General features: G+C 45.9%; 1 protein-coding gene across 4 annotated transcripts in view; it reads right to left on the reverse strand.

Annotated features, from left to right (window-relative positions):
* Positions 1-8,295: 8,295 nt before the first annotated feature.
* Positions 8,296-19,918, reverse strand: part of Epb41l5 (erythrocyte membrane protein band 4.1 like 5) — a 104,065-nt gene continuing 92,442 nt past the window's right edge. For 2 of the 4 annotated variants that reach the window (XM_006529398.2, XM_006529397.2), the window contains exons 21-25: positions 18,316-18,406; positions 17,470-17,544; positions 13,786-13,827; positions 13,151-13,281; positions 8,296-12,459 (exon numbers count right to left, since the gene is read on the reverse strand). In XM_006529398.2, the coding sequence (XP_006529461.1) occupies positions 12,393-12,459; positions 13,151-13,281; positions 13,786-13,827; positions 17,470-17,544; positions 18,316-18,406 (406 nt within the window). In that variant the 3' untranslated portion in view covers positions 8,296-12,392. The remainder of the gene's footprint in view (positions 12,460-13,150; positions 13,282-13,785; positions 13,828-17,469; positions 17,545-18,315; positions 18,407-19,918) is intronic. The other 2 variants (XM_006529399.4, NM_145506.4) reach the window with 2 other exon arrangements.

The following is a 19,918-nucleotide window of genomic DNA, read 5'->3' on the forward strand; positions in this document are numbered from 1 at the left end:
GTTTATTGAAAAGCCAAACATGAGTGACCATGCCCAGAAACATGGATTAAGGTCAAGTCCAAACCCATGTTCCAATGTGGAATCAGTTATGTGACATTTTTACAGTAATAGACATAAGTCAAGACATTTTTCAAATATACTGTGGAGACATCTTACGGCAATGTGGGGACCTCCATTGTAGGCCTCAGACGCTGTCTGGTGATGCTTAGCCTTTTGGTTAATGGCAACTCTGGTTTGATTAAAACATCTCCCCTTTCTATTCTACCACTGAGCTAAATCCTCTCAACCCCTTTTTATTGAGACAGGGTCTCAATGTAGCCCAAGCCAGTCTGGAGCTCCCAATGTAGACAGGGCTGGCCTTGGCCTGACAGAGATCCACTTGGCTTGGTCTCTCCAGTGCTGGGATTAAAGGTGTGTAATCTGTTACAGGCTATTAGATCTAAAAAAGAGGTGGACAAGGAATGGCTATTTAGGTGACTAAAAATATAGTCCAGGTTAAACTGTATTTGGGCTTTGGACACTCCACAGCATGGAAGCTAATTAGCTCTGCAGAAGGGGCAGCAGAAGGGGCAGCTCCTGGGGATCTCTTGTTCACAGAACTGAGTGCTGTTTTGTGTCATTGTGTCATCTTGGTGCTGCGCTAAGTGACACACGAACAAAATGAAAGCAATTTGCTAAGGCAACTCTATAGAGCCAGAACCCAAACCAGGCTACCAAACACACTCACCAAGATGAACGCTGTCTTTTATCCCTGATGTAGGTGGTGACTGGGTCTCATTTTATTGGTGGGAACTTGATGCCCAATCTAATGCAACTGGTAATCAGCACAGAGGGGAGGAGGGAGGTCAGGGAAACAAGGGATGACTGCCTTTAACAGAAAAACTGCTCCTCTTGACACCGAATTGTTCATGTTACACCCAAACAGGCACCAGAGGGAGGGCAGGGGAGATGCAGACTGGAGAGCTGATGGACATGTGTTGGAGTCATGTGAGCTACCTACCAAACCTCAGGAGCACAGGAGTGAGAACAGGGATCAGCGTTGCCTTGGAGGAGGGAGTTAACAAAGCAAGCCAACTATCGTCAGACAGGCAGGGGAACAGGGACACGTAGTGCGAAGCCCGAGAGGCACACTATGGAGTCAGCTGGTGCTCTGCCCCTGCCCCACCTTTCTGAATACAGACACACCTTTGTGATTTGCTCTGCCCAAGCAACAGGGATGGGCGTCACTTTCAGGCAGAAATGGGACAAGCCCAAGCATTGCTCCTCAAAAGGGAGGCAGAGACCAGCAAATGCTACCATGAGGCTAGGCAAGGCTGGTCAGGGTTTCAGGAGTCAGGGGACAGAGAGCAACTCTTTCAAGAGTTGTGTCTAAGCCCGGCAGTGGTGGCGCACGCCTTTAATCCCAGCACTCGGGAGGCAGGGGCAGGCAGTTTTCTGAGTTCGAGGCCAGGCTGGTCTACAAAGTGAGTTCCAGGACAGCCAGGGCTACACAGAGAAACCCTGTCTCGAAAAACCAACCAACCAACCAAACAAAACAAAACAAACAAACAAACAAAAAAACAAAACCAAACACAAATCCAAGAGTTGTGTCTATGAAGGAGAGGTAGAAGACACGGCTTGTGATAGTACATCAGAAGCAGGTGGAAAGGTTTCAGTGCCACACCAAGACAGTACTGAGGCGGTACAGGGAAGGCACCCTGCAGGATGGGCTGCAAGAAGGACGGCTGGGAATGTTCCTGACTGTGACACTCTGCTTTTATCACAGAGGGATGAGATCACGTACTTAGGGTAAGGAAACCCCGAGGGGAGAGTCAGGAATGTACAGGAGAGGTGACTCAGGCAGTCTCTGCAGGTGACATCAGGCCCTTGTGAGTGGTGGCTGCATCTATCCAATATGGAAATCACCAGGTCAGTGCATGAAGCACTCAGGCCACGAGAAGGTTGGCTCTGTAGGTAAAGGCACTGCCACCGCGCTCAGCCTGGGTTCAAGCTCTGGGATACACATGTTGGATGGAGAGAGTTGACATGTGGATGTCATGAGACATGCCTCCACCTCCTAAAAGAAATCTAATTAGCTGGGCAGTGGTGGCGCATGCCTTTAATCCCAGCACTCAGGAGGCAGAGGCAGGCAGATTTCTGCGTTCGAGGCTAGCCTGGTCTGCAGAGTGAGTTCCAGGACAGCAAGGGCTACACAGAGAAACACTGTCTCAAAAAACCAAAAAAGAAAGAAAAAAATGAAATTAATATGAAATATTAACTGTGTAGCTCTCTCTCTCTCTCTCTCTCTCTCTCTCTCTCTCTCTCTCTCTCTCGGTGTGTGTGTGTTTTAGTTACTTTTCTATTGCAGTGATGCAGTGATTAAACAAGACCAAGGCGACTTACAGAAGAAAGTGTTCGAAAGGAACAGTATCGGCTTAGGAGCCCAAAGACCAAGTTCTCAGCACAAAGATGTATTTGCCCCAGAGAGACAGAGGGCAGGAATAAGAGACAAAGACAGAGGATGCGGGAGAAGGGGAAGGGTATTTGTCTTGGGGTGGAGGAGAAAGGACTGCCTCTGAATAGAGAAGCCAGAGGTGGGCCACAGGAAAATGGTAGTTTATAAAGGTACAAGGGGAAACCCCACGTTAAGATGAGGTGTTTACTTTTAACTGGGCATGTTAGTTAGGTGACCCAAAGGACTCTTTTGATTGCTGGACTTCAGTACTTTGATAGATGGACCTTGGTTGTCAGCCTCAGGAGGAAGAAGTGGCCAAATAAGGAATTGACCTTGGAATAGCTTTAGGGATGCAATCTAATGGGTTTTAGCAAGGCAGACACGTTTGCCAGGCCTGAGCCTGCTAGAACCCTTCAGGATTTATTTGAGCTTATGGTTCCAGGAAGATATGGGAATCCTGGCAGCAGGAACAGCTGAGAGTTTACAGTTTCAAACCACAAGCCAGCAACAGAGCAAACTTGAAATGGCTTAAAATGACTTAAAATTCTCAAAGCTCACGCTCGGTGACTTACCTCCTCCTGCAAGGCCACACCTCCTAAGTCTCTAGGATATTTAAGTCAAATAAACTCCTCCCCAAGCTGCTTGTAGTAGTGATCCTTTTTTTAAAGATTTTTTTTTGGGTTTTTTTTTTTTTTTTTTTTTTTGGTTTTTCGAGACAGGGTTTCTCTGTATAGCCCTGGCTGTTCTGGAACTCACTCTGTAGACCAGGCTGGCCTCGAACTCAGAAATCCACCTGCCTCTGCCTCCCAAGTGCTGGGATTAAAGGCGTGCGCCACCACTGCCCAGGATTTATTTATTATTATATGTAAGTACACTGTAGCTGTCTTCAGATCCACCAGAAGAGGGCTTCAGATCTCACTACAGATGGTTGTGAGCCACCATATGGTTGCTGGGATTTGAACTCAGGACCTTTAGTCGGTGCTCTTAACCACTGAGCCATCTCTCCAGCCCTATTAGTGATCTTATATCACAGCAATAGAAACCCAAATTATGACAAGCTCAGTTTGTTAATATTGCTTTCCTTGGAAACCACCTGAGCTGGGCCCCCAAAGGTCATTAAGCATTCTTAGAGTTCTGCCACTTCTCAGTTCTGAGGTCCAAAGCCTTCCACATTTCTCGAAAACAAACAAAACAAAAACCCAGCATGGTCAGGTGTGTCACAGCAACAGACCATTCTCTGGTACCAACTTCTGGTACTGTAATAAAACACCATGGGCAGGGGCTGGAGGGATTGCTCAGTGGTTAAGGGCACTGGTCTCTCTTCCAGAGATCCTGAGTCTAATTCCCAGCAAGCACATGGTGGCTCACAACCATCTGGAATGTGGATTGATGCCCTCTTCTGGCACAAAGGTATACATGCAGATAAGCATTCGTATACATTAAATAAATAAATACTTAAAAAAAACAAAAACCCAAACACCATGAACAAAGTAATTTATAGAAGGATCTATTTGGGCCTACAGTTCTGGAGGGTTTAGAATCTACCATAGCAGGGAATTGTGGCAGCAGAAACAGCTGAGGGCTCACATCTCAAATCCCAAGCAGAAAGAGAGAGCAAACTCAAAAACTGGCCATGTCTTTAAACCCTCCAACGCCCCCACCCCCACCCCCAGTGACACATCTCTTCCAGCAAGGCCCTACCTCCTAAGCCTCCCTAAACAGTATTTTCAATTGGGAACCAAGTTGACACTGTACATCAAGCCACCACCGTGTGGTCTAATGTGTACACACTTGCCTGTGTGTGGAGGCCAGAAGTCAACTTATTCCTTATTTGTTGAGAGAGGGTTTGTCACTGAACAGAGAGCTTGCCACGTCAGCTAGACCGGCTGGGGAGCAAGGCCCCAGCACTGGGGTTACACACATACACTACACCCAGCTAAGTGGTTGTTGGTGATTCTCATGAACCACCTCTCCACTTGGTGTGCAGCCCTTTCTACAGCACACGCTCAGTCTTTGCCACCCTACGGGGCAGGGGTCATTATAAGCACCCCCATGTTACATAGACCAGGCAGAAGGGAAGAGTAACCAGGTTCTGACAGGCTCTGTGTTCTGTAATTCAGCAATCCTCTAAATGGCTGGCTTCCAAATGCCATGTGACTTCACATTGTTAGCCATGAACTTTGATACTCTGAGAACTGTGTAGGGACCCGGTTTGACTGGACTGCAGCTGTGCTGAACAGTCATGTTGGCTTCTGAGTAACCCTATGATCCCCCCCCCCCCCATTCCCCGGCAGTGTTTCGGCGTATTCTAGAGCAGTGGTTTTCAACCTTCCCAATGCTGCAGCCCAGTTGTTGTGATGACCTCAAACCATAAATTACCTCATTGCTACTTCAAAAACTGTAATTTTGCTACTGTTATGAATTGTAATGTATGTGATATGCAGGATATCTGTTACACAACCCCAAAGGGGTCATGACCCACATGTTGGGAATCACTGTATAGATAAACACCCCTCCCCCCCCCCCCCCCGCCCCATAGTGGTGTGTGGAATTCTGTAACCAGACTCTAGTCCTGTCGGCATCAGGAATGTGCCTGGCACCCTTGATATCAGCTTGAGATAAACTAAGTACATTCCAGCTTCATTCTCTGACTTGAGTTTTAGGGATCCACTGGTCCAAGTTGCTGCTCTGAACCAGGCTTCTCTGAGCCCAAATAAAATTGCACCCTGTAATCCTGGATCTGTCTGCTTTTCTTCAGCCTTTCCACGCTTTCTGCCAACAGAGGCCAGTTCTTTTATACTGGATTTCTCTTTAACAGCAGACCCCTCTGATTCTCTGGCCCACTTAACAGTTCTACCCAGTGATCAGACCTGCTAGCCTAAGGTCCCTAAAAGATTAGTAAGTGTGTTAAAATTATGTGCAAATCTCCCATATGACCAGGTTTGTAGGTCTGTAATCTGAAACAGGACTTCCAGTCAGGAGCAGGGTGGTCTTGAACACGGAACCTTGTGTGTGTGTGTATTATTTTCTGAATTAACTTTATGGCTTTTATTAAATTATCATATTTCTTTACATTCCAAATGTTGCCTCCCTTCCTGGTCCCCCCTCCCAGAGTTCTTCACACTATCCCCACTCCCTTTCGGTTCTAAGAGGGTGTTCTCCCCCACCCCCAGCATTCCCCTTCCCTGGGGCCAGACAAGGCAGTACATAATCTGCTACAGAATGGAGGGTGTGGGGTGTGACCCCACATGTGTGTATACTCTTTAGGTTGGTGGTTCTGAAGGCTCTGGGTTGGTTGGCACTGTTGTTCCCCTTATGGGGTTGCCGTCCCCTTCAGCTCCTTCAATCCTTCCCCTCACTCTCCCATAGGGGTCCCCGACCTCAGTCCAATGGTTGGCTGTGAGCAGCTGCGTCTGTCTTAGTCAGCTGCTGGTAGAGCCTCTCAGAAGATGGATGGATCTCTTCCTCCATCTGTTTGTCTGTCTGTCTGTCTGTCTGGTCTCTCTCTCTCTGTTTTTGAGACAGGGTCTATGTAGTCCTGGAACTTGATGGCCTCAAACTCAGAGACCGGCCTGCTTCTGCCTCCTGAGTGCTGGAATTAAAGTACTTAGCTACCTAGAACTCTTATTTGGGGATTTGGGAGCACGGCAATAATGGAGAGAACATACTGTGGTGGGGAGTGCTGGCTGTCCACCGGGGAGAGAGAAGGAGACATCCAAAAGGAAGGCACACATACATACATCCCCCAGATCTGTGTGTGGAAGTGTGCTTTGCTTTGACAATGATTCCAATCCCCATAGGAAGGGACTCTGTGGCACAGCAACTGAGCTGTAGGACTTAGCTGCAGCTCTGCTTCCAGGCGACAAGCAGTACCAATGGGAGCAGACAAGAGCTAGAGAGCAGTGAGTCAATGTGCTGGAGTCTCAAGATCTGAGCCGTAGGCTTGAGACAAGTCCCTGTCGCTCTTTGGAGCTGTTTCCTATCTATACACTGAGGGTCCATCCTTCTTTGTGCATGTGGGGTGGAGGTGTGGAGTGTGTGTCACTCTCATGCAGCCCAGGCTGGCCTTAAAGTCCTTATGTAGTCAAGGATGACTTGAGTGCCTGATGTTTCTGCTCCTACCTCCATGTGTTGGGGTTAAGTGCACTCATTTCCTTGCCTGGATTAATGGTACTGGGGATGGAATTTTGGACTCTATGCTAGGTAAACACTCAACTACCCGAGCCAACTTTTCAGCCCGGAGGAGCCAGGGCAGCTCGTCCTCAGTTTCTTCCTTCCCAACATCTTGCTAGCCTAGGAGCATGAGCTAGATGGCTGTTAATCTGGCCTAGGACATTTGTGCTCCCTGTTGTTGGGGGTAAGAGATACTGTTACCAGTCTCCACTCAACCTCAGCATGGGGAGGTGGATGCTCTTTGAACAGATCATCCTGGGCCTCTGATCATAACTGACCCAAGAGCTGCTACCTCAGCACCCGTGTAGGCTCTGCCTCCCAAAGCACCTGCAGGCTCCGTCAGTGAAGCCCACCCGGGACTTGGGAAATGTTTTCTAGCTGAGCATCCACTCCCTTTTCTTTCAGGGAAGCACAGCCTGGGCAGAAGCCCCGCCTTCTGACTCCTAACAGCTGGGTGGAAACCTGTCCACACCAACACCCACTTTGTTTCTGCCCATGACAGCTTCCTGTGGCTATGGAGAACAATTCGCTTTTCCCACAGGTTGTCCTGCTTAAGTCAAAATGGCTTTTGCTTACTTTTTGTCAGCTATTTTCTTTAGTTTCCAGCACAGGTGAAAGCCTAGAAAAGCCCACCTTTCTCCAGGAGAAGAGGGGATGGGAGATGGTGTGACTTTCCTGGGAGCCTTGCTACCTGTGTGGTGCTGTGTCTTGGCCAGGAAAAGCCTGCCAAACGACCTGGACAGTCACTCTGTTCACAGGAGGGACTGGGGTACAATAGGAGGAGGCCTGACCACCCCCTGCCAGAGTCACACGGCATGCGCACTTTCAGAGGGCAGTCAGAGATGATTTACTCTGTGTTTGTGGGTAGTGAGCAGTACACACTCAAGTCCCAGATATGTATCTACTATCCTGAGTCCCTTAGCATGACGCTAAGCTAGTAGGCTAGGTATGACAATCAGAATTTTTTCATGTCAAGACAGTGTTGCTAGATAGTCTATGCTGACACTTAGTGCTGGGATTACAGGTATGTACTATCATGCTCACCTACCAATAACTTCAAAAGACCTATGTGTAGCCGGGCAGTGGCGGTGCATGCCTTTAATCTCAGCACTTGGGAGGCAGAGGCAGTTGGATTTCTGAGTTCAAGGCCAGCCTGGTCTACAGAGTGAGTTCCAGGACAGCCATGGCTATACAGAGAAACCCTGTCTCAAAAAACCAAAAAAAGACAAAACCAAAACAAAACCTTTGTGTTGTGTGTAAGTGGAGGTCAGGGGACAAGCTCATGTGTAGATTCTGGCCACCCTCCTTGCGGCAGGGTCTGTCGTTTATCTCTGCATATGTCCTGGTGCAAATGCCAGGCCTGGGAGCTTCAGGTGATTCTCCTGCCTTTGCCTCCTGTGTAAGTCACTGCTGGGATTATAGATGTGCGACCATATTTGGCTTTGTGTGGGCTCTGGGGATGTGAACTTGTGCGGCAAGTGCTTACTCACTGAATTATCTCCCCAGCCACCAAGGAGGGTTCTGGCCTTTGGAAACATTTCCACTCCTAATCTCCCACACCCACACTGACACAAATCCCCAACACTGTATCAGGGCTGCAATTTAGTCCATTTGGTTACAATAAACAGTGGCTCGGACTTAACAATTTAGCCAGGGCCATTCATGCTCAAGAAACAGCTCATAAAACATGAACTCTCATGGAAGTTTTATTGCAATGGGTCATACCTAGAGTTCTTGTTCAGTGTACAGACAACTCACAGTTCACTGCAGTGCTTCTAATACATACAACAGGAAGTCACTGAATATAGTGCATGTGATACAAAAATAAATTACAGTTTCAAAGCTACTGCAGAGCTTAACATGTAGAAAAGGTAAACACAAAAGAGCTGGTGAATCCTCATAATCGTCTATTGTATCCAGATGTGAGCACAGAAAGAGCACAGAGTTCCATGAAACCACACACACACACACACACACACACACACACAGAGAGAGATAAGAAGGAATCCTGAGAATTAGTGGCTATCACCCCCAACAACGCCATAAAGAAGAAGATAAGCAGTCCCACCAGAAGTGCACACAGCAGAACACAGCTCAGGCCAAGTCTCCACAGTGCAAACCAAGTTCCCTATCCTGGAATAGGAATGTTTCCAGTTCATCCTGACCATCCAAACCCAAGTTTCATTTTTTTCCAGAAAAAAAAAAAAAAAAAAAGCATCAGTGATCTATAAACCCACATTCTTTATTACATACATGTATGCAAATTTCCAGTCAACTGGATGGTCAAGAGATGGATCAAATAATAGGTCCAAGTCTTTCACAGCTGAGACCCACAATCTCCTTGCAGCCCTGTGGACAACTTGACACAATGTCCTCAAGTGCTGGCTGCCTGAGTGGCTGCTAGTGCTGCAGACCATGGACTGCAGGCAGCACTCTCCTGTGCTCAGAGCTGGGAAGCAGCACTGTGAATCAGCTGCAGTGAATGCAACGATGCTGAGTGCTGCCTCTGATGATGCTGCGCAGCACCAGCAGAACTGATTGGTGAAGTATCTGTTATCTCGGGGTCTCTATAGAACAAACTTAGTGGGTCTTGGGGACATAGCTCAGTGGCTGAGTGAGACACGGGCCTCACCATGTAGCCTTAGTTTGCCTGCAGCTCAGAGAGTGATGGGATTAAAGACATGCCACCATTCCCAGTCCAAGGTTCTGGTTATGACCCCTAGCAACTCAAAACCAAAGCCAACCAAACAGAAAACCTGTCAGAACAAGTCTATGCCAGACTCAATGGTTCATGACTGAAAATCCAGCCCCTGGAAAGCTGCGGCAGGAAGACTGCTGGGAGTTATGACCATCCTGGGCTCCACAGCGAGACCCTGTCTACACAACCAAAGTAAAACAACACAAAACAACAAATGAACATGATACCTGCCAAATGAAAAGACAAGAAGCTTTCTTAGAAACTATGTTCCCAGGTGTAGTGGCATAGCCTTTAATGAAGCACTCAGGAGGCAGAGGCAGGAGGATCTCTGATTTTGAGACCAGCCTGGTCTATAGAGTAAGTTCCAGGACAGCCAGAGCTACACAGAAAAAAAGGAAAGAAACAAAGAAAGAAGGAAGGAAAGAAAAAAATAAACTTTTTCATCAGTTGAGTGCCTAGCAATCGAGCAAGGGACAGCAGTTTTCTGGGGCTCAGTTAAGAGAAGAGAGGCCCAAGCTTTAGCCAGAACTGAGAAAAACAAGCAGTAGATGCTAGTAACAACTCGGAGATCTCAGCCCCTGACATGCCCAGGACAGCTAAGCCTGTGCAAAGCAAGTACCCTAGTCCGCCAGCAGGACTGTAAAGAGTATTTCTCAAAGCAAAGTGGAATGAGAAGGAGACCATCTGCTGAGGAGAGGGGTGAGATAACTGTGAGTCCTCTGTGTTGAAAGGAGCTGCTACCCAGAAGCTGTCAGTATCCAGATTCCTCCCTCACATGTACTTTCTAAGTGCTGAGGTGGAGCCTAGGACTCCTAACTGAATCTTCATCTTACTGGAAACTGCCATGCCAAGTCCCTACCCCAGCCAGGGACACAATACGAACCTTGCCCGGATCCCTCTCTCCCTCCCTAGGTTTGTAGCAGGCCAGTCTTTTGGCCCTATCTCCATTGTGCCATAAACCCACACGGCCGGCAGCTACCCATCTTCCTGACTTGGCCTAACTCTGCCTGTTGCCTTCTTACCCAGCCTCACTCTGTCAGCATTCTCACTGTCTCATGGACTTGCCCTGCCTCTACTGCTTCCACAGGCGCCCTCAGGCCTGTCTCATTAGACACTACCATTCTCAAAGGAGCAGAGTACTGCTACTGTAACAGCACAGGAAACATGTAACAGTGTCTAATCTGTCAGGGAAAATATGTCACTCAATATGTACTTCTAAGCTTAGGACTTGACAGTAGGACATAGGATTTCTTTTTACTGGGATTCAAGTGAATCCTAACCAAGTCACTAGCAAATATTCTGACTAGTAAGAATTCAGTTACCTGGAGACAAAAATGTTATGGGATACTCATATGGACTCAATCTTGAAGGGACAGTGCTTGCTTCTAAGCAGAACAGGACATTTAGGCCCTCTAAGCCGCCGTGTCTTGGGTGTGTGTTAGCAGAACAGCTAGCCTTGCAGGCCATCCAGGACTTCCAGACACCAGAAATCTGAAACCCAGTGCAGTGTGCCTGGGTCAAGCCCCAATTCTAAGTGTCATCCTGTAAGAAATGTCTTATCACTCAGGACTGGAAAAAACACTGCGGACGATCACACAAGATACACTACTGGCTAAGGGGAGACAGCCAGCAAGAAGAGCAACTCCTTAGCAGACTGTTTAGAAAGTGTTTCTAAACTGTCCAGCTCCTCTGGACACTGTGAAACTGAACCCCCTGGGCTTCCCAATCAAGACATTAGTGTTTGCCTGAGCACAAACTATGCACAAGGAAGCCAGGGTAGTTCAAATCACAGCTCCTTAGACCACGAGCTGGGTGTCTTCTTAACTGAGAAGCAAGAATGAGTACACATCACATGGTGGGCAGAACAAACTCCAGGGGACACAGCTTAGCAGCTTAGCATCAGTGCAACACTACTGGCACCACCACCGTCTGCACATCACCCTTGTCTCCACAGCAACTGAGGCCTGATCCTTCAGCCTAAGCAGGTAAAGCTATTCAGTGTCATTTCTGTTTTGGGATGATAGGTTCATATCCATACACTTTTCTATGATGGGTGGGTACTACTTTAACATTATCTTTTTTTTTTTTTGGGTACAGGCTAAAGGAATGGGGGATTCTAGAGGACTTTAAAATGAATACAAAACCCCTATGTAAACTGACTTCATTTGTTATACCCATTCAAGAACCCAAGCCCTCTCACAGGCATTCCCCATTTCTGCCAAGTATTTTTCTTTTCCTTTTAGCTTGGAAGCTGTAAGCTCACGCAGTGTACACCGAAAGGAACTGGAGGCTATGCCTAAACAGGTCCTGACTTTCCAACTGGTAAGCCTAGTAGGGCCGAATTCCCCACTGGCTCAGGAAGAAGAGCACAGGCCTCGGGTCTCTGAGCTGACACTTGCTCCCTCCCAGGCTGCAAAGTTAAAAACAGGCGAGGGGTTTAGGTGCTTCCAATAGGAAAGTGGTCTGAGGAGTTCACGCCTAGAGACTGAACCTCTCTCTAGTTATCCAAAGATAACATTTACCTTTGATGTAAGGTCATTACTGCTCAGAATTCAAAGTCTGGGTGACAGCCTCACCCCTCTATGTTCTCAGCTTCTCCAAGAATCCTAGCAACTGTGCAGGAGCTGGCCTGGGATCTAGCCACATAGTGTTTCCATCCATTTTCTAATTCTCATTTCCAGGGAATGCACAGGAAAGTGCCACGCATTTCTCCAGCAGGCTCTCAGTTCAGGTGTGCTCCCCTGACAACCCAGGGAAACAGCAATGAAAGGCTCTGGACAGCAAGCCTTGCTCTAAGCTATAAACAGTTGCAACCGCTAGGTGGAGCCATCAGTTTGCAGGAAACTAGTTACCTTCATTGCTTCAGGAATTGGCAATGCAAATACAGTTACAGGAGGAGGAGGAGGTATCTTCAGTTAAGCAGTTATATGGGGTAGACTTCCAGTTGGACGGAAAATGTAGCTACTCTCATTATGGAGTTGAAGTCAAATCCTGGTAGAAGGTTTTCCCCAAGTAAAGGACACATGGATCCAGGGCTGACTGGGGACGGTGTGGGGCAATCCAGTTACAGGTGGGGAGCAGCAGCCCTCAGAGCTCAGTAGTCAGCAAGCACTTCTGCTTCAAGGTTGAGTCTTCAGGCAAGGGAGGGGCAGAGCTGTATGGAAGAAAGAGGCCTAGTAAGTGATGGACTCATGTCTCCAGCACCCACACGGACCCGCCGAGAAGAGAGATGACAGACCTAAATGGAGATGTGGTGCCACCTCATGAGCAATGAGATATTTTGTAGGACACATTTTCTACATAGTTGATGCTCCTGCTTCCCTGACTCCAGGCTAAAGTACACTTAACCCATTCTTCACGAGGCTCCGATTTTGCTTCTCCTCTATGGTGAGGAGATTTTAGGCTGACCCCCAAGGACCCATATCACCCATGCTCACACTCTTATCTCCTCACCTTGGGAATGACCTCACCTCCCAGGCCACACCGCGCCTTGCCACGTGCAGTAAAGCACCACCCACTATGCGTCACTACGATTGCAGGCACAATCAGAAGAGTAAAGCAGGAAAGGAGAAATAACAACTGAACTTTAAACTCAAGAGATTTAAAGACCCTACTAATATTTTTCTCTACTAAAGACTTCACAAACAAATCCCAATAATTTTATGAATAATTACCAATACCAAGAAAAAAAATACTATGTTAAACAGTATTCAGAGAAAAGGCTTAAATACTTTCAATCAGGTTCAATTAAGACCTTACAAGAACACTATCATTTTAAATATAACCAACTTAAATTTTCTCCTATTAGATGTTCTGAAAGCTGCAACTAAGAAGTAATTCCTCACCTGGTCACAGCATCTACCAAGAATGGTGCTGGGGGGGAAATCAGTGAGAATCCATCTTTCTGACTACATTCATCTGTCCCTGCCAAAGATGCTCCATATCCTGCAAGCCCATTGGAGATGGTAGCACTCTGCTGTGGAAGAGGAAGGAATAACAGTCAGATAACAACCTTGCAGCTTCACATCAGTGTCACTGACTGGAGCAGGAAAGAGGCTCTGATGTCCCCAGGTGTTTATGTGTATGGGTGTTTTGTCTGCATATATGTCTGTATACCACATGTGTGTGTGGAGCCTGCCTGTGGAGTCCAGAGAGGAGAGTTAGATCCCCCGGAACTGGAGTTACCAATGGTTATGAGCTGCCACGTGGGTGCTGGGAATCAAACCTAGGCCCTGCAATAAAGTAAGTACTCCTGACCACCAAGTCAGCTGCCCCAGCCCCTTCTACCTCAGAGTTTTATTTTTTTATTCTGTCTGAATCATGCAGCATTTACAGAAAAGTTGAGCCACAAAACTGAAGCCATTAAATTAACAGAGCTTTGATAATGGCCCCAATACTTGTAGGAAAAACAAGAACTTGAGAATCCTTTAATAGTCTGAAATGGTAACCAAAAGAAGAATCATAAAGAGTATGAACTTACTGGAATAATCCACCGGGGTGTGATCATGGATGGTGAAGACACCTAAAAAAAAATCATAGCCACTTACTTTTAGGGAAGACTGGCTTATTACATCCATAATATTTTTCTACTGTGAAACACACCTCAGGAATGCAGTTCCCAATGAGCCTCTTGAGCTAACTAACTCTCAACCCAGGCTTCTGCAACACTCATACTACTTAATAGACTGTCAGGAAAAGCTATAACTCAAGAATGCTACAGCTACCTGTTACCCCTTTTATTACTCCCCCTCCCTCCCTCTCTCCTTCCTTCCTTTCTTCCTTCTTTCCTTCTTTTCCTTCTTTTTCTTTCCTTCCTTCCTTCCTTCCTTCCTTCCTTCCTTCCTTCCTTCCTTCTTTCTTGTGTCTTGAAACTTTCTTGGCTGTCTTGAAACTGGCTTGGTAGAGCAGACTGGCCTTGAAGTTAGGAGATACATCTGTCTCTGCTCCTCTGCTTCCTGAGTGCTGGGATTAAAGGCAAGTGCCATCACTGCCTGGCTCGTTTATTACTTTTAAAATCTTTAAATTATATTGAATTATTTGTGTGTCTGTGAGTGTACACACACACACAACACAGGAGCTGCCAGTGGACACTGGGACCCTAGAAGGACTTATGGTGTCCACTCTGGCTGACTCCCAGGCACTGGAGTTTGTTTATCATAGGAGCATCTGAACATGGCTAGTCTGCAGTCTGAAATGAGTGGAGGGTTAAAATAGTGTTGGATACACAAGGTCCAGAGATTAGCAATGTCATAATTAAGATCCTATCAGTTCCATCCCAGGTTTATCCTAAGGTCCAGAGATCCAAGTCTACAGCTGTTCATCAACAAGATGGTGATACCTGGTGTGGTCTTAGTCTGATTTTACAAACTATATAAACCAAAGGAGACATGAGAAGAATAATCAGGAATAAACACAGAACATCAGGAAGAGGATGAGAGTCCTTTAAATGTGGTCACATCTGGGGCAGCTGTGATTGTTCCACTAGCATGTCAGTCACTCACACAGAGACCTGTAAAGCATGGGCCGCTGTTTGTTTTATATTATTCATTATTTTAATTTTTGTTATGCTTGTACACAGGGTGTTTGAGACCATTCAGGTGGCCAAAATCAATCACTTTAAAAACAAACATACAAAAGGGGTCTGGTCCTCAGAGGTCACCAGGTTTGGGAAGAAACTCTGGCTCATTTGGCCAGCTGTTGTGGCATCTAGATAAGTCAAAGGCCTTGCTTGACCACAGCTTTGCTTACAATCATGAAGGATATTTCTCCTCTGTGTTGACCTTCCTCTTTGTAGAATGGAGAATGGCTGGAGTCCACCCAATGGGGTGGGTAACCTCCAGTTAATAGCTAAACTACAGCTCTGGAAATGAGTATGAAAAAGGAAAACCAACAAAAAGAGGCCAACAACCCACTAGCTACCTTCCACACAGGAAACTAAATTAGTATCAATATGGGGCGCTATCCAATATAACTTATATAATTGAAACACTGAGACAACTCATTAAACTGGTCAAAATTAGAAAGTCAGATAAGGGTAAGCGAGCTAGCTCATGGGATAAAGGCCTTGTGGGTAAGCCTGACCATCTGAAGGGGATACCTGCCACACACATCATCTGAGGAAAGAAAAACTCCTGTAAGTTGTTCTCTGAACCCACATGAACAGTGGCACACAGACATAAACACATGATACATAAACAAATGCCAATAAAGTTTTAGAAGTCAGACAACTCAGGTGTGGTAGAGACTCACACCTGTAATCTCAACAGTTGGAAAGTGAAGCCAGGAGTCATAAATTACTTCTAGGCCAGCTTATGCTACAGGGACTAAAGCCAGACAATCACTGCATTGACTACATCTCCATCCCTGGAAATGCCTCAGAATAGGAGCTGTAATCTAACAAAATAAAACAAGGAACTTGCTTTCAAGGCAAGCATACTACTGCTGACACAAGTCTCAGCCCTCTTAGTTATTCACTTTTTTATGAGCATGTCCAAGTGACTGTCTATACTCTGCACATGTGCAGAAGCCCATGAAGTCTACAAGAGAATGACTGGTTCACCTGCCTCTGCCTCCCGAGTGCTGGGCTAAGGTGTGGGCCGCTTTGCCACACTGCTGTCTGGCTTACAAGGCTCCCCTAGGCAGTGAGACAAAGAGCAAGCATTAAGTCCTCTGAGCGATGCGCTTAGGAATTCGGTTTCTCTGGGCTTCAGATGATTTGGCACTGATTTTAGAGATTATGTCTTATCTATTTCAAGATTTATTATGGTTCAAGATCCGATCTGGGATTACTTCTCCTTTGGTGATGTCTTATTTATTGATCTAAGTTGGTTGTCTGTATCACTAAACACATGGGAACATGTTTAGAAATGCAAATTTTGGGGTCTTTCCAAGATATACACAATTTGAAACTCTGAGGTGCGGCCCAGCATTCTATTCAGTACACCTTCTGGGCAACTCTGAAATACACTCGAGTTTGTTCAATTACAGTTGACACAAGCATCCTCAGAAAGTGCCACCTGCACCCCCAAATCCTCAGACAGGAATCAGGTTGCCTCAGCAGTTCCTGCCCTACAGTCCCTGAAGCTGTTTTATATCTCCAACGTGACTGGAAGTCCAGCTGGAGAAATGAACCGTCTTATTTGCTTTATGGTGAGAATACTGAGAACTTCAGCCTTCCAGGTTAAACAAGGGATGAGATTTTCAATACTAATTGTTAACTATGATCCCATCTTTTTGAAAAGATAACATACCCTCATAGCCTTAACACTTGCTATAGACACAGATGGGCTTTTGCTATAGCTCTGGATGGCCTAGAACTTGTTTGATGGATCAGGCTGGCCTTAGACTTGTGGCAATATTCTTGAATGCTGGGATTACAGACATAAACTACTAAGCCCAGGTTATTGTCTTAACTCTTTAAAAAATTATTTTTATTTTATGTGTATGAATGTTTTACCTGTATGTATGTATGTAAATGCATTACAAGTGTTCAATGAATGCAGAGACCAGAATAAGGCAATGGATCCTCTGGAACTGAGTTAACTGGTGTTGTGAGCTACTTTATGGACGCCAGTACAGAACCTAGGTCCTCTGCAAGAGCAGCAAGAGCTCTCAACCACAGAGCTCCTTGTCTTAACTCTTTATGCTGGTCCAGGCTCCAGGTTTTCTCTGATGCTATTTAATGTGGTGTTGAATATGAACAGTTTTATAGTGATGTGTGATTTCCACAGAGAGAAATACAAATTCAAAGCAGCAGAGTTTGAGTACAGAAAGGCAATGCTAAAGAAATAAATGTAAGCTCTTAGTGTTTGTGTGAGAGCATGCATGCCATGCTGCACACGCAGAGCTCTTAGGTGTCAGTCTACTTGTTTGAGGCAGGGTTTCTTCTGCTCCAGGGTGTACACCTCACTATTGGTCTAAGAGTTTCAGGAAATCCTATTTCTACCTCATTTTATGTGCACTACTGTGCTCAGCTTTATATGAGTTTTGGGGACCCACACTCAGGTCCTCATATAGCATATGCTTTACCCACCAAGCCATCTCCCCAGTCCTAAAAATTCTGATGAAAAGTTTACTAAATTATCAAGTAAAAAAAAATTGGAACCAAACAAGAACATTTTCAAAGCAAGTGTCTTTTGACCTTGCTGTTTCAAGACACACTTACCTGAGGTGTTACTGTGTGGTCCATCAGATTCTCTGTCAGAGAAAGAAGTAAGGCGTCCAGTTCATCAGTAGCATCCTAAAGAAGACAGGGCACCAAGAGTCCATGAATGACTGCCCTCGTACTAAGCTCTTCGCAGTCTCTGAATTTCTAATAGTGACCAGGCCCTACCTATTATTGATCCTTTAAGCAAAAAGGGAAATTCAGAAATGAGCTTTGAATGATTATTCCATTTCAAGGAGAAGAAACTATACAATAATCAGAACTAGAAAAAGAAGTACTCTGTGAATATTCATGCAGCTCTTGCATCTACACAGATAAAGCCTGGTAGTTCAGACAGTGACTGGCTTGTGGCCAGCCTGGCAGGTTTGGATAGGAGAGTCCTGGTGCCCCAGCTGAATCCTCCTGAGAAGGGAAAGGGCACCCAGGTGGCAGTGAGATGCAGGCCATGCATTGCGTTAGGGCAGAAAGTCAATGCAATTCAGCAATACAATGTGATCACGTAAGAAAAGAAGTTACTGTTGGAAATGCAGGACTGTTGACAATAGAGAGCTCTAGGAAAACATGTATTGTTGATATCATTTTGCGGCAACTACTAAACAAATTGATGTGTACCAAAGTGCTGTTTCTTCAGGTAGAGGCACAGCCAGCAAGCAGACTGCCCCCAGCTGAAGCAGACACAAGCAGCATAGAGACTGGGAAGAAGATTCTTGTCTTTCCAGGAGATGAAGCTCAGCTGTGCCTCTTGCCTCAATTCCCAGTGCCAACTACAAGTCACCAGCTGTCCCTCATTATAGTACAGGTTAAACTCAATATTGTCTTTTGAAAAATGGAAAGCAATCTTCTTACCTTTAGTACAGAGGCACTGTCTGCAGCTGTGCCATGCACCGGAGTGAGGGAATCTTTACAGACGGGCACATCATTTTCATTGAATGCAGTACTGGAAGGAAATAAAAGCAGGCCTGGATAAAGGTGGCACTAATTCCTCCAGGAGAATACGGGGGCCATGGAGAGGAAGAAAGGGCAGCTGGGGAGGAACACTCAGTTTTGATATCCAACACAGACTCTTTAGATACTGAGTCCAATAGCTTCCTTCCTACAGTCACACTAAGATGATAGAAAAGACTTGTCTTTAAGGGGGCCAGGAAACATAGGACCTAAAAACTAAGGGTTGCCAGTAGAGTTTAAAGCCTTCAGGAAATTCAAGAGTGATCTACTTTAGAAAAGTATGGTTAGAGCTTCAAACCCAGAGGGATTATACAGAAGATGGGAAGTGAGGAGGATCTCTTTTCTCTTTTTTTGTGACAGGATCTCACTATTTGCTCTGGCTGTCCTGGAACTATGTAGACCAGGTGGCCTTGAACTTACAGAGATCCATTCACCACTGCCTCCCAAGTGCTGGGAAGAAAGATGTGGGTGCCACAAAGCCTGGCTTTGTTAGCTTCTTCTTCCCTCTAGTCTGTGATAAACTATATGACCGAGAAAGCTCAGTGGATCACGAAACACAAAGGAGAAGAGTGAGGAAACAGGAGGCGCCACAGTGAGAGCACAGGGTGGAGAGCAAGTGCAGAAGAAGTAACACCCAGGATTCTGCAGATATTGCAACAGGTAGACAAGAGGATGCTGACCTTCCTGTGACCTGCAGGCCTGGCATACGACCAGGTCTTTATCTCCTGATGAGAACAACAATGGTCTATCTGTGGTTTCAGTGCCAGGAAAGGAGAGGGAGGCCCACAGCTGACCATCTAAGTCATCAGAACGGGCTGGAAATCTCATCTTTACTGTCACTGAAAACTTTGGACACAGTAATGATGAAAATGTCCCAACTAAGCCAGGCAGCAGTGGTCACATTTTTAATCCCAGTACTTAGGAGGCAGAGGCAAGTTTATCCCTGGGAGTTCGAGGCCAGCCTGGTCTATAGACTTGAGTTCCATAACAGTCATGGTTACACAGTGAAATCCTGTCTCAAAACATTAAAAAACAAACAAAAAAACCAAACCAAACCAAACCAAACCACCACCAACAACAACAAAACCCTAGAAAAAAGTCCCAACTAATGAATACTACAGAAAAAAGTCACTTCACCTCTGGTCAAGGAAATCACTCAGAAACGGAATCGATAAAATACTGACTTTTAAAGTGATGGACTATGCTCTAGAAGTGGCCTCGTGTGCAGCTTACAGTGCTGACCACATGGGGAGCAGCCCATGTGCAGGCCAGCCCCTACCTCAGCATCTTTCCACACTGCTGTGGGAGGAAGGTCACTGCAAAGGAAGAATGAACAACTGCGGCGGACTTCTAAACAGCAGGTAACATGAAAAAACAAAAGGTAACATTTTAAATTTCAGAAATGTAAAAACCTAAACAGCAAAAATATTTCATCTTACAAAGTTTAAAAACCATGCAAACCAATAAAAATTTATGGTAAAAATTTATGTACATAATAAAAGTA

This window comes from Mus musculus, chromosome 1 (genome assembly GCF_000001635.26).
Source record: "Mus musculus strain C57BL/6J chromosome 1, GRCm38.p6 C57BL/6J".
Classification (NCBI taxonomy): domain Eukaryota; kingdom Metazoa; phylum Chordata; class Mammalia; order Rodentia; family Muridae; genus Mus; species Mus musculus.